Source organism: Aethalodelphis obliquidens, unplaced genomic scaffold (assembly GCF_003676395.1).
Source record: "Aethalodelphis obliquidens isolate GAN/ISIS:26980383/991018 unplaced genomic scaffold, ASM367639v1 scaffold18, whole genome shotgun sequence".
Lineage (NCBI taxonomy): Eukaryota > Metazoa > Chordata > Mammalia > Artiodactyla > Delphinidae > Aethalodelphis > Aethalodelphis obliquidens.
This window is the reverse complement of record NW_020837962.1, coordinates 521,049-538,033: the sequence shown is the minus strand read 5'-3', so window position 1 is coordinate 538,033 and position 16,985 is coordinate 521,049. Positions and strand designations below refer to the sequence as shown.

The 16,985-nt window shown below is 44.3% G+C and overlaps 1 protein-coding gene across 3 annotated transcripts in view; it reads left to right on the top strand.

The window, feature by feature from the left end:
- Window positions 1–212: 212 nt before the first annotated feature.
- Window positions 213–16,985, top strand: part of LOC113626158 (nodal modulator 1) — a 52,572-nt gene continuing 35,799 nt past the window's right edge. For 2 of the 3 annotated variants that reach the window (XM_027117280.1, XM_027117281.1), the window contains exons 1-9: window positions 242–483; window positions 3,556–3,645; window positions 5,367–5,412; window positions 8,320–8,420; window positions 9,113–9,219; window positions 11,385–11,457; window positions 13,293–13,445; window positions 14,555–14,692; window positions 15,022–15,111. In XM_027117280.1, coding sequence (XP_026973081.1) covers window positions 319–483; window positions 3,556–3,645; window positions 5,367–5,412; window positions 8,320–8,420; window positions 9,113–9,219; window positions 11,385–11,457; window positions 13,293–13,445; window positions 14,555–14,692; window positions 15,022–15,111 — 963 coding nt within the window. In that variant the 5' untranslated portion in view covers window positions 242–318. Of the gene's footprint in view, window positions 484–3,555; window positions 3,646–5,366; window positions 5,413–8,319; window positions 8,421–9,112; window positions 9,220–11,384; window positions 11,458–13,292; window positions 13,446–14,554; window positions 14,693–15,021; window positions 15,112–16,985 lie in introns of all 3 variants that reach the window. The other variant, XM_027117279.1, reaches the window with a different exon arrangement.

The window sequence follows — 16,985 nt, the reverse complement described above, 5'->3', positions numbered from 1 at the left end:
AGTGCTACTGAATTCCAAAGTAGGGTTTAGCTTTGTAGTTTGTGACTGTATGCACACACCTTGCAACTGCACCTGCCAGACGGTGCGCGGAGTCCTCCAGGCCTCCAGAGGGCACAAATGGTCTCGTTTTGTTGCTGAGCATGCGCCATAATTCTTTTGCCTGGGGGAGTGGGCGTGGGGCCGGATCGCGCACGCGCGGCCGAGTCGGGGCGGGGACTGGGCTGTCAGCCGCCGGCGGAGGAGGAAGCCGCGGTCCGCGTGCGGTTTGAGGGGCGGGACCTGGAGGCCTGCGGAGGGTCTGGCAGCAGAGGCAGGGCCATGCGGGAGCGCCGGCGCGTGGGGCCGCCGGGGTCGGTGGTGGTGGTCGCCACCGTGATGCTGCTGCTGAGCGGCGTGGGGCCGGCGCGCGGCTCCGAGGACATCGTGGTGGGCTGCGGGGGCTTCGTCAAGTCGGACGTGGAGATCAACTACTCGCTCATCGAGGTGAGCGCCCGCTCCGCGGCCCGGAGCTCGCTGTGTGACCCCGGGCCAATCGCTCAACCTCTCTGAGCCGCGGTGGCCTCGCTTCTGACACCAGGCAGTTGCCACCAGCCCCCCACTCTGGGAGTCCTTTCCTTTTTAAAGGCGCCGCTCTCCGCGGATCTCCACTATCTCCTCCCCAGGCGCGCTGGAGTGGGGGTTCTTATCTTGGGGTCAGCTACGGAGTGGGGCGGGGTCGGGGCCCCGAAGGTATGTGCACATGGGTGTGAGGGACATTTTTGGTGACGATGATGGTGGTCTAAAACTTTTATTAGGTCACGCAAAACTAAGGATCCTGCAAATCAAGACCCCAGATTCTTCAAAACCTAAACTCCAGATCCGCAGAATCCAGGCCCCAGATCTCTTAAAACCCAGTCTCAGCAGGACCTAGACCCCTTAGGACTGATACCCCAGATGCTCAAACTCCCAGGAACCCAGACTTCCTGAAACTCAGATTTCTGAAACCTATATTCCAGAACCTAGAGACAGCAAGTCTTACCCACACAACAGAGAGTCCCTGCAAAGTTCTAATCCACTGCTCCTCCAACCACCCTGGGGAGCTTTTAAAGAGCATGGATTCCCATCCCAGAGATCCTGACCCAGTAGATCTCTCTTGGCATCTCTGGGGCTGGGAAACTGTATTTTTAATTTCCCTGGTTTCTCCCATGGGACCCCTTTTCCTCTGAAAATGGAGAGTTGTCAGCTGCCTGTACTGGGTAGTTATTGGAATTACGCTAGAGATTTGTGCAGAAGTCTTTTTATTAAGTTGCAAAGCCCTGTTCAGTTAGATGATTATTAGCCTAGTGGAATTATGACCCAGAAAGCTTGTGAGAAGAAGGGAGATAGATAGAGGTAGGGATAGAAAGTCACTTGCAGGACAGATGGGAAGGGACCCGAGGGAGGGCTGGCCTCTGTTTCAGGAGGTTACTGATGATGGGGCAGAAAAGGGAATTTGAGAGAGAAAAAAGGAAGTGGCTGAAAAAGAGAAGGGAGAGGGGACTAAGACCCCAAAGGCTGTCTGTCTGAAAGCACATTGAGCTGCTTCTGTGCTGGTAGCTGGATGGCTGCAAGGGTTGGACTATTGTGTTCTACAAAGTAGGTTACTGAGGATTGGGGGAGGGGTAGGAAGTAGATTCCCATCCCACTAGCTCTTTGACCTGACCTTGCTCCAAGTCCCAATTTTTATTCCTGTAAGATGGTGTTGGGTGAGAGGCAGCAGAACCCAGCATCATGTATTTTCTAAAGAAGTTAATCAGTCGTCACCTTCAAGACGATTGGTCTTAAGAAGTCAGGCGTTTAATGAATCTACCCACTGACAGTGGCAGGGCTCCTAGGATCTCTGGGTGCCCATGCCACCTCCTGGGTTGTGGGCGCAGGACATTCCAGAAGCCGCCTGGAAAGGCTTTGCAACTTGTAGTTTCCTGGGGCTCCAGGAGGGAAGTGAAGGCAGTAAGGGGCACTCCCACCCCACACACTAATAGTGACCTTGAGAGCAGAGGGCAGGTTTTGTGACCTGGTATGAAATGTGTTCCCTGAGCCCTAGGGCTGCCTGTCCAGGTGGTCTGAGACACTCATTCTTTCTTAATTTCCGATTGTGAAATGAGGTGTTTCATACGTGTAATGTATATTGCCATTCTGTACCCTGACCTGTGCTTTATGAAAGAAATGTAAGTAAGATATTTCACAATCATTTCTTGATTGTGTTTTCTGTGTCCCAGTAAAACTACCTTCACTCTTCTCCAGCTCTCTTCCCTTCTGGGTGTTTTTCCATCATATTCATTCAGTCAGTAACTGTTGAGTGAGCCCCAGCATGTGCAGAAGCCTTGTGTCTGGTGGGGATATTCAGTTCAGTGAAAAGAGCCGACAGAAATCCCTAAAAAAGAAAAACTATATTGGTTGCTAATTCTTTAACAATCAGGAGATTTCACATTAAAAACTGCATTCCTGATTTCTCTGGAAAACCAGCTGATCTTTGGGCTGCAAAACTTGGCTTGGGTTAAGTAGCGATCTGTCTCTCTTTAGGTGAATGCCCCTTGATAGGACTTCCATGGCCCCTCTGGACAGCTGGATTTTCAGTCCCTGCTTTCAGTGCATGCATCTGAATTTCTTTATGGCCTGTGAACAAGTTTGAGTATTTATTGAGTACTTACACTAAATAAGACACTGACCCAGGCGCCATGGAATGTTAGCCGTGGTCACCGCCCACGGGGAGCTTGCAGTCTGTACGTAATTTCACTGTGTTCCTTTCCTAAGTGCGCACGTTCTGAGTCTGCTGCTTTATACATCTTCTTAGCTGGTGTGACCCAATTCTGTTATCATAGTTACAGATTATTAACATTAAAAGTTTCTAGATGGATGTTACTCCAAGCATTGGGACTCTTTGGGGTAAATAATACAGATCCCTGGCCCTCACCTCAGACCTTCTATTTTAGAAACAGACGTGGGGCTCAGAAATTGCATTTTTTTTAAGGTACTTTACAAAAAATTGAAGTATAGTTGATTTACAGTGTTGTGTTTAGTTCCTGGTGTACAACAAAGTGATTCAGTTATACATATATATATATTCTTTTTCATATTCTTTTCCATTAAGGTTTATTACAGGATATTGAAAATAGATCCCTGTGCTATACAGTAGGACCTGTTTTTTATCCATTCTATATATAATAGCTTGCATCTGCTAGCCCCAAACTTCCAATCCAACCCGCCCCAGGAATTGCATTTTAACAAGCCCCTTATTAACAGCAAACTTTGAAAATTTGTTTTAGACCCAGAAACAACGTAGAGACAGACACTAAAATAAACTGAAAAACATTGAAAAAAATGACTTTGGGAGATAGTTTCTAACCTGAAAAATATCAAATCACATTATTTTGGGGATACTTGTCTTATTTCCCTCTGTCCTAATGCCTAGTGTTAGTAGCTTCATATGGTGGGTCCTCAGCAAATGCATTTTGACTGAATGCATTCAGGTGCATTATATGTAGCTAATTCTCAACAGTGATATTATGACTTCTCTTTTCTTTCCTTCCTTTCTAGATAAAGTTGTACACCAAGCATGGGACTTTGAAATACCAGACAGACTGTGCCCCTAACAATGGTTACTTTATGATCCCCTTGTATGATAAGGTAAGAGGGGAGAGTACTTTAGTCTTTTATGATGGGAAGTTGTCAGTGTGACCCACAGGGCTGCGCTAACTAGGAGAGTGGCTTTCCTACATGTGCAAATATTCATGTTTTGTAAGTTGTAAGTGGAGTATGGTAATTCTGGCCAAATTCTGGCCAAGCTTATGAACTGGTTTGATTGAATGCAGTGATTCTCAATGTCTCCAGGGACATTTGGCAACCTCTGGAGACATTTTTGGTCGTTACAACCGTAAGGGAGGGAGAGTGGTGCAGTTATCTCGTCAGTGGAGGCCAGGAATGGAGCTAAACATCCTGCCATGCCATATGGGACAGACCAAATGTCACCAGTGCCAAGGCTGAGAAACCCTGATCTAATAGAACCCTTTACTTGCAAGCAGCTTAAAATATTGTTAAAAAGAGTTATATAAGTAATATGTGAATTCATGAGCTTTGTGAAAAAAATCAAGGTGTTTAGAAGTATATGAAGTAAATTTTATCTTTTATCCCTCAAAACCCCCTCCCTCTGTAGTGATAACCTCTGATAAAAGTTTCAGTGTGTATCCTAGCAGATGGCTTTCTCTGTATTTAGAGTTATACAGATATCCATGAATATACATGCATGGACATATATGCAGATACACAAACACATGTGCACATATATGGGTATCCATGCATACCCATTCTCCCACCCCTCATTCTCCCCACATTTCAACTTTTTATTTGGAAACATAGATTCACAGGAAGTTGCAAAAGTAGTTAATATACTGTGTAGTTTTGCTTTTGATTAAAAAACAGTACAAATGGACTCAAACACTAGGCATTGTTCTGCAATGTGATTTTTTTTTCCCTGTGGTGATGTTTTGGCACACTTTGGACATCAGCATGTATGGACCTTCTTTTTTTTTTGCAGTACGCAGGCCCCTCACTGTTGTGGCCTCTCCCGTTGCGGAGCACAGGCTCCGGACGCGCAGGCTCAGCGGCCATGGCTCACGGGCCCAGCTGCTCCGCGGCATGTGGGATCTTTCCAGACGGGGGCACGAACCCATGTCCCTGGCATTGGCAGGCAGACTCTCAGCCACTGCGCCACCAGGGAAGCCCTGGACCTTCCTTTTAACGGCTGCACGCATGTCAGAGGCAGGCCAAACTAATTTATTCCCAATTTCTCTATAGACACAGAGGCTTTTTCCCAGTTTTTAAAATTATTACTAACCACACAGCAATAAATATTCTTGAACTTACATCTTTATGCACAATACATAAGACTGATTTCTAGAGGTAGACTAGTTGGGTCTTGAAATCTGTTTTTGTTTTTCTTTTTAAACTGTTAAAACATTCTCAAGGAACCCTTCACTCAAGGGTGTATGTAAAATCTAGTTTTAAGAAATGACTTTAGTTCCTGAAGATCTGGCTGGCACTGGCAACCTTAGTCATATGAGGGGTTAACAGGAGACTGGATTAATAGAATGTAATCAGAAGACCAAGAGCACTGAATACAGAGTCTTTGTAACTGTTTGATGGGTTAAATGGGAGATTCGGGGGCTGAGATTGCAGCACATGAAGGGAATCAAGAGCTCACTACCATTTACAAGTACAAAGTTTATGATTGGAATTCCATTTCAGGTGTGAAAATTCTAGATAATAGGCTAGCACTGAACTAAATTAAACTAGTTGAATAGTCATCAGTTCTTAGTCCTTTGCAGTGATTTTTTTTTTTCTCCTTGTAGGGAGATTTCATTCTGAAGATTGAGCCTCCTCTAGGGTGGAGTTTTGGTAAGTTAACAAATAACCAGGTATACTCTGTAAAGGATTAGGTTATATGCTGAATATTAATTTAAATTGACAGAATGCATAGATTGTTAAAATATTAAGGATTCCTTTCTAGTGTGGAAGAGGGTTTTTTTGTGTTTTTTTTTAACCGCCTTGCCCCTATTACTTTAGAGTAGATTGGATTTACTTTAGACCTACTTTAAGATTTTCTGTCACGTTTCTTACAGTTGGCATCTTTTCTTGTACCCCTCAGAAAACTCCACCTTAGCAGCTTCGTTCATTAAGTGTCAGTAGAACTTGATGAATATAGAGGTCAGGAGTGGGGACTTGGTTCCTCTTCCAGGACAGCTTCTTTCTTAGCCCCCTCAGTGTTTTGTTTTGTTTTTTGTTGTTTTTTTTTTCCCCCTCAGTGTTTTAAAAAAATTTTTTTCAGTGAATTAATGGCAACATTAAACATTGTGAGACTTGACATAAAAATCCAGATTTACTTCTCTTAAGAGATCAGAAGATCTGACAACCTTGGGCCTTACCAGCTCTGTGACGACCTTGGACGAGTTACTTCCGCTGGGTTGGCGTCCGTCTTCTCACTAGGGGTCAGGAGAGTAGTAGTACCCGCCTTACAGGCTACTGGAGGATTAATGGACCAGTGTAGTTATGTGTTCAGAATCGCTGGCACATAATTGGCAATTAATTAGTAAACACTTAAAAGCAGTCTTTCCGCACACATACAAACAAAAGCTCCAGACTTTCCTGAGGTGACTGTCTTTTAGCAAAGTCAGAGGAGTGGGAGTGGGCTGGATCAGAAGAAGGGGTCCTGCTGTGACGTGGCTGTTGTTTTTGGAGAGCAGAGCCTTGACGTTTCGGTAGAGGGTGTGTGACCCCAGTTCTGTAGCTTGTGGGGAGACGTGGAGGGCCCAGTTGTTCCTACCAGGCCTGCCTGTGAGTTAGAGGGGGAAGAACTGAGTCCCTGCTGTCACAGTGGCAGCGACAGCCAACTCGCATCTGGGCGACAAGCTCTTTCTCAGTTCACGGCCGGGGGTGCCTGGCTGGTGCGGTCCAGAAAAGTGGAGGGGAGTCAAAGCCAACCCACGGCCAGAGAGACGACAAATAGGCCAGAGAGGTCACAGATCGGTGGTTTGCACGAGTGTTTTGTTTGAATCCCCTCCCTTCTTGTCAGTTCTTTTTCTTTAATAAGTTTTTAAATTAAATTATAGCATACTTTCCGAAAATTGTACTCATCACAGGGATATCAGGCGATGAATTTTCACAAAACGAACACACTCACGTAACCACCACTTAGATGACAAGACAGAACCTGACCAGCACCCAGAAGTGCCCCATCCCAGGCACTTGCTAATCGCGCCACCCGACCTAAAATTATAGATTATTTTGTCTGTTTTGAACTTCATGTAAATAGAATCGCACAGGGTACATATTTGTGCCTGGTTTCTCTCTCTTGACAATTTTCACAGAATTCGTCCTTATTATGTGTTGTTATGTGTTAGTATATTAGTTCATTCTACTGCTGTGTGAATATCAAATGATTTACCCCCTCTACTGTTGGTGGACATTTGGGTTGAGCCCCAGTTTTGGCCACTAGGAGCAGTGCTCCTGTGAACATCCTTGTACATATCTTGTGGTGCACACATGTCTACATTTCTGTTGAGTATATACCCGGGTGGAATTGCTGGGCGATAGACTTTTTACATGTTCAGCCCTAGTAGAGATTGCCGGACAGCCAAGGTTGATGTCGCAGAACTTTGCTCTACCAGCCGTGTGTAAGAGTTCAGACCTCCACATCCTCTGGCTGTCAGTCTCTTTCATCTTAGCTGTCCTGGTGGTGGAGTGGTGGCCTCGCACTGTGCTTTTGATTTGCATTTCCTGATGGTCCATGAGATTGAGCACTTTTTCATATGTTTCCTGGCCATTTGGATATCGTCTTTTTGTGAGCTGCCTGTTCAAGGTTTTGTCCATTTTTCACTGGTGCTTTCCCCTGTGTATGTGCGTCATTCTTCATTTTACCAGAAATTCTCTTGACTGGTTCAGTTTTTCCTCTGCTTCTCACTTCACAGTCTTCCGAACCTTTTAAAAACTCAACTTTAACCCCTATTATAATGAACTCTTCAGTTTTTTTTTAAATTTGACTTAGTTGCTAATATTGAAAAATCAGGACACGGCACATAAAATCCAGATTTCCAGTTGTTCTTGAGAAGGTGGAAGCTTGGGCAGCGCTGGGTCACGTGGCAGTAGTTGGTAGAAGCTGTCCCCCTTTTTCCATTTGCTGCAGTCCGCACTTGGCCAGTCTGCTGACTTCTAATCCACCGGGTTACTATGGACATTGGAGTTTACAGTCCTGGTATAATGTGGCCGAACTCCTGTACTTGGTCAGGAGACAGATGCGGAGCCAGACTTTTGGGGTTGAATTTGGGCTCTGTCCCTCACAAGCTCTGTGATTTTAGGAGATTCTTTAACCTTCCTGTGCCCCACTTTACCCCTCAATCGGCTGCAGATGTTACTACCTACCTCTAAGATAGTTGTCAGGATTAAGTGTACTTAGCTCAGCGCCTGGTCTCTGGTGGGCGTTCAGTAATAAAACTCTTTGGCACTCACTGGATTTTCCATGGGACTCTGAGATACAGCTCAGCTGCAAGACTGTTACAAAAGTATATTACACCGTAAACTCTGGTTCCCTTTGGGGTGGGGGAGTGGGTGTCAGGATGTAGGGGTGGGAAGGAGACTTTTCCCTGTGTACCTCCTTGTGCCTTCGGATTTCAAGCCATGTAAGTGGCTCAAAAGTGCATACAGTTAAACAGTTCAATGTGTTTTACGCAGACAGTTTCATCCTGTCGCAGAACTCAGCTTGCTCTTGTGTCCTGTACCCTGTTCCCCCCTCCCCCTGTCATTGGGCAGAGCCAACCACCGTGGAGCTCTACGTGGATGGTGTGAGCGACATCTGCACGAAGGGCGGGGACGTCAACTTCGTGTTCACGGGCTTCTCCGTGAATGGAAAGGTTTGGCATTTGTCACATTTGCTCTGTGGTACATACTGGGTCTTCTCTTACCTTTAAAAAAGCAAGATGTTTTTAAACTGGGGGCTTTGAGCCCACAAGGGACCCACAGATAAGCTTCAAGAGGGCCTGGGAGCTCAATGAAATTGCATGTAAAACATAGCGGGTGTTTTTAGGGGCCGGGTCTAGGTTGCTGGTCACTCCCCTGTCCGAGTATAGATACCAGGATGGCTTTTTAGAGGGACAGGTTCTCGGGGGAGAGTTCCCCCTCCCTGCACCCAGCACCGTGGCTGAGATGTGCATATTTATTGCCTTCCTTTTCTTCATGGTGGGTTTATTCTCCTTTCCCTTGACCCTGAGAGTGAGGGCCTTTGGTCTCGGCTTTTTGTGTGGGTTTCTTGTTAGAGATGGGGACCCTGGGTATTTATTCTTTCGCAGTGGTTTGTAAAATAATTGTGCATCTTTAATTGAAGGTGTCTTAGAGCCAATGAAACAAAGTGTCATTTTACTGTTGCTGTTCCCTCTCCCTGTCCCCAAGCCTCCCTGGGAAGGGTATCCACAATCTCTACCATCTTTTCCAAGGAAACTTGACCCAAAGAAGGTCATGGGCTTCGTGTGGGGAGCAGGATGGACCGTGCGGCTGGGAGGAGGACGTTGCTGCTGGGTGGCTCCTAACTCCTCCGTCTCCACGGCAGGTTCTCAGCAAAGGGCAGCCCCTGGGGCCCGCAGGAGTTCAGGTGTCTCTGAGAAACACAGGCACAGAAGCAAAGATCCAGTCCACAGTCACACAGCCTGGCGGAAAGTGAGTCATGCATGTTACGCCCTGCCCCGAGGCTAGAGCCGGGCCCTGATGTGGGGGGAGCTTTGGATTTAGGGAGACCTGCGTTCAAATCCTGTTTCGGCCTCTTAACTTCAGTCGGGTTCCTGCCCCTCAGGGCCTCAAGTTCCTCATCTGTAAAATGGAAGTCATTTGACCCATTACATCTAGCGTTGATGCAATGATTAAATGTGAGATAAATAAAGCACCTGCTGCAGGGCCTGGCACATGGTAGCCCTTCATTTACTGGTTGGGACTGGCTCTGGAGCCCGACAGCCTGGGTTTGAATCCTGGTTCCCCCATTTGCTAGCTGTCTGCCCCGGAGCAAGTTACTTAACGCCTCTGTGCCTTGGTTTCCTCATTTATAAATGAGGATAATCATGGAACCTACCTCTTAAGGTTATTGAGAAGATTAAATTACGATATTATCGCTTCAAACTGTCTGGCATAGAATATGTGCTTAAGAACTTAGCTCAATACAGATTAGCTCAATTACAATTTTTAAAAATCATTTTATCGGGCTTCCCTGGTGGCGCAGTGGTTGAGAGTCCGCCTGCCGATGCAGGGGACACGGGTTCGTACCCTGGTCCGGGAAGATCCCACATGCCGCGGAGCGGCTGGGCCCGTGAGCCATGGCTGCTGAGCCTGCGCGTCCAGAGCGCGTCCAGAGCCTGTGCTCCGCGACGGGAGAGGCTGCAGCAGTGAGAGGCCCGCGTACCGCAAAAAAAAAAAAATCATTTTATCACTATTACATCACAGTCATTTTGTAGTTGGAACTAATGACTATTTAATTAACCTTGCTGAGTCATATTTAAAGCATTTATGTAATGGATTTATATCGTTGAGTTGTAAATGTTAATAGATATGCCAAGATTAATATCAGAATAGTTCCACCTGATAATGTTGGAAGCATGCAAATCACCACTGACTACTTCAATACACAAATATGACTAAACTGCAGAATAGAAGTTTGTAATGAGTCTGTCAAGTACATCATCCAATTTTTAAATGATGATTGTTGAAATTATATTTCAGTTTTGAAAAATACTTATTGATGCCTCTCCAACCCCCTCCCCTGATCTGTAGAGGATCAGAGGAGGGGGTTGAATGTGGGACTTGCATTTTTTCTAGTTTCAGTAATTTGCTGCTGACCGTGCTGGGAAAAGTGACTTGAACTTTCCAAATCACTTTCCAAATCTCTTTCCTGTGCGCTAACTAAACTGACAGTAACGTGCAGAACCGGGATGCTATGAACGTGAGGTAGAGGCTGAATCTTACCCAGGCCAAAATCCAGTGGCAGTGTCAACTCTTTTGTAGCAAATTGATTTCCAAGCTCTATCCAGTTATTACAGGCAACATTGGATGTAATAAAATACCACCACAGAAGAAGAAATTGCATGAAATTTTTGGAGTTCATATTGCTGGAATTAGCCCTTTCATGGTCTGATGCTTTGCAAATCTAAAGGGCTAAATGTGTCAGAATCCTGGTAGTGGTGCTTGCATCCTCAGCTCATCCCACTCTGGTCTTGGTGTGTTCACAGCTGCTAGAATAATCTTTGTCAGCTTCTGGTTTCATCACAGTTGCTTTGTGCAAGAACCCAGATTGGCTTCTATTCGTGTCTGATAACAGGTCTTAATAAACTCTGGGGTAGGAGTCAAGCTCATTTTCACCTGCCCTCCCCTAATGCTTAGTGTCATCTTGTGTAAGCGTCCGTCTCAGCTTATTGGGTCTGTCCTCTGTTCTTTATCCACCTCTCGTCCATTCCCACTTCTTCTGCTTTGGATGCTTCCCTTCTCTCCTGTTCATGCCTCTCACTCTGTCAACACACACTTGAATGTTCTGTGACTGATCCTTGCTGAACCACAGGGACTGGTTTTTAGGCCAGAAATTTCTGGGGTTAAGGGAAGCATGAGCCTTCCTTCCCATTAGCACACAAACCCCTCTCCTTGCACACAGCCAGTGCCCAATAAGTGTTGTCTGATGAGGATTTGTACAGTGAAGGATTGAATTTCATTTATGCTCATTTAACTGGCTAAGGGCAAGTTCGTGATAACTCAAACATTATTTTCTTATGCTTCCAGTAGTTGTCCTAAAATTATAAGTGCTCGAGTTGTTGGCAGAAAGTGAAGTGGTATTTTGTATTTCTCAGGTTTGCGTTTTTTAAAGTTCTTCCTGGAGATTATGAAATCCTTGCAACTCATCCAACCTGGCCATTGAAAGAGGTGAGCATTTATTTCAGTTATGCCGATGGCCATGCCAACAGTGTGCTGGTTTGGGGACAAATGTAGAGGTTTTCAATTCTAGGTATGAAATGATTTTATGGTTCTTCTAGAAGTCGATGGAAAAAAACAATGGTGCTGCTGATTAGTTTGGTGGTACTTATACAGGAAAACTCCCTCCATGTAGCAGATGTTGCTTATATTGGTTTCAGTTTTAGGTAACAACATTGTCATCCTGCTGTGAAATTGGTCTGTTATTAACTGTAGCTATTTTAAGCCAAGTCAACACCAGAAGGACCCAATGAGATTATTTTATTGTTCTTTTTTTAGTCTGTAATAGCAATCTATAAATATACTTAACAATTTAGAAACTCTTGTACATGTGCCCAAGGAGAATGTATAAGAATGTTTATTGCAGCTTTGTTTGTAGTAACAGAATACTATAAACAACCTAAATGTCCATTAAGAGGAGAATGGATTGTGGTTTCATCACACAGCAGAATTCTGTATGTCAGCAATAATGAATGAACTAGAGCTATGCATATCAATATGACTGTGCTTAAAAACATAAAGTTGAAGGGAAAAGGCAAATTGCTGAAGGATAAGGAAATATGATACCATTTATATAGTCATTAAAAACACTTATGATAATACCACTTATGGATACATTCACATGTAGAAAATTGTAAAGACGTGAGTGGGAATGGCAAACAGTATATTCATTATGGTACTGATGTTTGTAGAGGGAGGGAGGAAGGGGACGTGGGCATCTGCAAGGGTCTAGAATTGTGTTTCTTCTCTTTTATTCTTTAGCTGGTTGGAGCTTATATAGGTGTTCTTTGGTATAGATCCCTATATCTATTTTTTGTTTGACTGAAATAGTTTATAACAAAAGATCAAAAAAGGAAGAAAAATACTAAGCGAGGTTCTGTAATAACTGTGAAGAAACAAATTGAAGTTAAGACTTAAAGAACATTTTGACAGGCTTAGTTTTTATATTAGTTTTGAGGCTGCGTCTCCTTTTTTTGCTAAAGAAGCATCAATATTTCAGTTTTTACCTTGTAAGTTTTACGCATTTATAATTGATGATATAGTTTCACACCTAGATATGTCTGTATTCTTTTTATGACTTTGTTTTCAGGATTTTTCTCTTCTGGGCAACATTGAAAAATGTTTCATTTGAAACTCCATAGCTTACACATTATAAATAGAATACATTTTAAGGTTTGCATTGTCTGTTAATTTTATACATAAAGGAATTTGAGTTTATTCATGTAAAATTGTGTTTTAAAGTAAAGCAGGCTGTTAAAAGTCAGGATAATGGCTGCCCTTTGGGGGGGTAGTGACTGGAAATGAGCATGAGGGGAGCTTCTAGGGTGCTGGTTCTGTTCTGTGTCTGGGTGTTGGATGCATGGTGAGTTTGGGAAAATCACTGTGCTGGACGCTGAGACTGTGTGCAGTGTTCCCCATGTGAATTATACTTTGACAAAGAGCTTAAAAATACACACATACATACCATTAAACATGGAAAAAAATAAAGCATGTTCATTAAAAAAATTGGAACATACAGAAGAGCATAAAGGAGCGGAAGTGGAAAATCTGGAAGGTGGAAAACTGTAAAAGAGGTAAATTGTTACCATCTAGACGAAATCACCATCATCTCCATTTTGCCACAGTTCCCTTCACTTCATTTTGCGAATTAAAAAACAGTTGTTATGGTACTACACGTGCAATTTTGTATGTTGCTTCCCCCCAGTTAATATTTTAGTGTCAGCATGTCCTCGTGTTGTTAAACGCTTTGTGTTTATTCTTTTGGAAGTTGACATCTTCTCTTGTAGGCGAGCACCACTGTACGAGTAACGACCTCCAACGCCAATGCCGCGGGCCCCCTCATAGTGGCTGGCTACAACGTGTCTGGCTCTGTCCGCAGTGACGGGGAACCCATGAAAGGGGTGAAGTTTCTTCTCTTCTCTTCTTTAGTAACCAAAGAGGTAAGCAAAGAAGAGTGAAGAACAAGAGAGATTGTGGGCAGGGCTGGGGGCACGGGGGATCACAGACTAAGAATACACGGTTTCAAATGCAGGTCAGTTTCAGACTAGAAGACAAACGTACGGTTACCAAAGGGGAAAGCAGGAGGTGGGGAGGGATAAATTAGGAGCTTGGGATTAACAGATAAACACACCACTACATATAAAATAGATAAACAGCAAGGTTCTACTGTGTAGCACAGGGCACTATATTCAATATCTTGTAATAAGCTATAATGGTGAAAGAATCTGAAAAAGAATATATATATGTGTAACTGAATCACTTTGCTGTACACCAGAAACTAACTCAACATTGTAAACCAACTATACTTCAATTTAAAAAAAATTAAATAAAAAATAAAATGCAGGTCAAGGTTGATTTATAGTTTCAGCATTTAAGAACCTTGTGTTTCTCTGTTGACTCACAAGAAATTGAATGTCTGCACTGGGAGGCAGTGGAATTCAGTGGAAAGTGCACTGGCTTTGAAATCAAACAGACCCAAGTTCAGACAAATCCCAGCTCTGCCGCTGACCAGCTGTGTGAACTTGGGCCACTCCGGTTTCTTACCTGGAGGATGGTGACCATTTTTAACTTTTCAAACTTGAATGTAAAGATTTTATAATCTACTATGTCCTCTGCTCTGTCCTAGGTTTCAGAAACATATATTTTGTGAAATAAAACTTATACAAGTATTTTTTTAAATTAATTTATTTATTTATGGCTGTGTTGGGTCTTCGTTTCTGTGCGAGGGCTTTCTCTAGTTGTGGCAAGTGGGGGCCACTCTTCATCGCGATGCGCGGGCTTCTCACTATCGCGGCCTCTCTTGTTGCAGAGCACAGGCTCCAGATGCGCAGGCTCAGTAATTGTGGCTCACGGGCCCAGTTGCTCCGTGGCATGTGGGATCTTCCCAGACCAGGGCTCAAACCTGTGTCACCTGCATTGGCAGACAGATTCTCAACCACTGGGCCACCAGGGAAGCCCCTACAAGTATTTTTAAAGCATGGCTATTTGATAATAATCAGAACATGTAAGTGGAAAAGGAAGTCATTTTGAGTTTTTTCTCCTGGCCTAGGATGTCCTGGGCTGCAACATCTCCCCAGTGCCTGGATTCCAACCCCAAGACGAGAGTCTGGTGTATTTGTGCCACACGGTCTCCAAAGAAGACGGCTCCTTCTCCTTCTCTTCGTTGCCGAGTGGAGGCTATACTGTGGTGAGTGAAGCCGACTTCCGTTCTGCTTATGTTTGGGACACATATCAACGGGAAAAGTCAGTGCCATTTGGATATCAAAGGACTGAATGGTTGGCCTGCAGTTCCATAAACATTTTATTTAGCAGTTACTGAAGATGTAACTGTCCCCTCAGTAACAGCTGGGAATAGTGCAAGTCTTTCTCTTGCACAAATCTGAAACAGTTATGATTAATAGTGTCTCTTTGCCTGCTTTGAACCCCTAGTTATTTGTGGGCTGCTGGATTGAGTGTTAATATTGATGGTTGAATCATGTTATTGGCTCTTGGTAATTAACCGACTTTTTCTTCCAGATTCCATTCTATAGAGGGGAGAGGATTACCTTTGACGTTGCTCCTTCTAGACTTGACTTTACAGTGGAACATGACAGCCTGAAAATTGAGGTAAGGCCTCTCTGTTGGAGTTCCCATCCCTGGGCACAGGTGTTGCAAATGTGTTAAAAAAAAAATCAGTTTATCTAGAAGTACTGTTGGAAAAAACAGAATGTTGTACTCTCTTCCACTTCATTCTGGGATCCACTAGATCCTTCACCTCTCTCACATAATGTCTTTATCTTAGAGAATCAGAGCCCTATTTACATCTACTTCATTCAATGAAATATATTTACCAAGTGTCAATGACATATATTTTAGGTACTATTCTAGCGCTGGGCATATAGCAGTGACCCAAAGAGGCAAAAGTTCCTGTTTTTGTGGAATTCATGTTCTAATGGCAGAAAGAGACAATATACTTACAAATAAGTAAATAAGAAAGTATATGAGAAAGTCTTTGTTCTTTAGAAACATAAAGCAAGAAAGGAGATTATATAGTTTCAAGGTTAAGATAGGGTTGAGGTCTCATAGGTTGTTCTTGGGAAGGCCTTAGGGTGAAGGTGACTTTTGAGTAACAACCTGAAGGGGAAGAGGCAACGAACTGTACTTACATCTGTGGGAAGAGTGTTTAAGACAGGGAATGGCAGGTGCAAAGGTCCTGAGGCAGGAGTGTGGCCAGAAGGTTTAGGGAACCCCAGAAAGGCCAGGGTGGCTGGAATGGAGCAAGTGAAGAAGGGAGGAAGAGGAGAGAGTGTCAGAGAGATGGTCGGGTAGGTTGTGCAGGTCCTGGTGGGCCATTCTGGGTAACAGTTGGCACCACTGAAAGGTTCTGAGCAGAAGAAGAGGTGTGTCCCCTCCAGCTGCCATGTTGAGAAGAGTCTGCAGGGGGCAAGGTGGAAGTGAGGGACCAGTTGAATAGGTGAGAGCTGATAGAGCCCGCAGTGGAATGACAGGTGGGGTGATGGATGGGGTGATACAGGCCCTAAAATAGATGGTAAATGTGTTTTTCATCATAGTTCTATCTTTAATTACAGACGTAGAAAATGGTTACTGTAGAAAATTTGCTAGATAGAGCAGATCCCCAAAGAAAACAGCAGTCTTTCATAAGTGGACCACCCAGTGTTACAGTTATTGAAAAAATTAAATTTAATCGTTTTATTTTAATGTTACATTAGAAAGTACTGTGTTAAAGTAGCTTAAACTGGTGGGAGCTAGCTTTTAGGTCACATTCTCAGTGGGGTTCTCACTCTGCCTTTTAAGATTCAGTAAAGCATTTGACTGTAGCGCTGTGCCCTGGAGGGGGGATGGAAGGGTGAAGGTCAAGTCCTTCGTGCTTCAAGGGGCTTGCACAGAAGGATGGGGGCAGGTGAGTGGGGAAAGACATTTCCCAGATCACAACCAAATGCAAGGTTTTAAACAGACATGAATGGAATTTCAGGGAGTGGCTTGTAAGCTGTATGAGGTCGGGACCGTTGAGTCTTATTCCTTACTGTATTCCTAACACGTGATTTAGTGCCAGGTACGTGGTAGGTGCCTAATAAAAGTGATTGTTGAGTGAATATATAATTTAATAGGTGGGTTAACCACGCCTTTTTAGAAGGATGAAGAAGAGCTACCTGGGCTTCCCTGGTGGCGCAGTGGTTGAGAGTCCGCCTGCCGATGCAGGGGACACGGGTTCGTGCCCCGGTCCGGGAGGATCCCACATGCCGCAGAGCGGCTGGGCCTGTGAGCCATGGCCGCTGAGCCTGCGCATCCGGAGCCTGTGCTCCGCAGCGGGAGAGGCTACAGCGGTGAGAGGCCTGTGTACCACAAAAAAAAAAAAAAAAAAAAGGAGAAGAGCTACCTGGCTAAAGAGGAAGCCATTTTATTTTCTTAGAGGTCAAATGCTCTTGCATATATGTGTGCATGCATGCATCCATCCATTCATTCAGGAGTCATTTATTGAG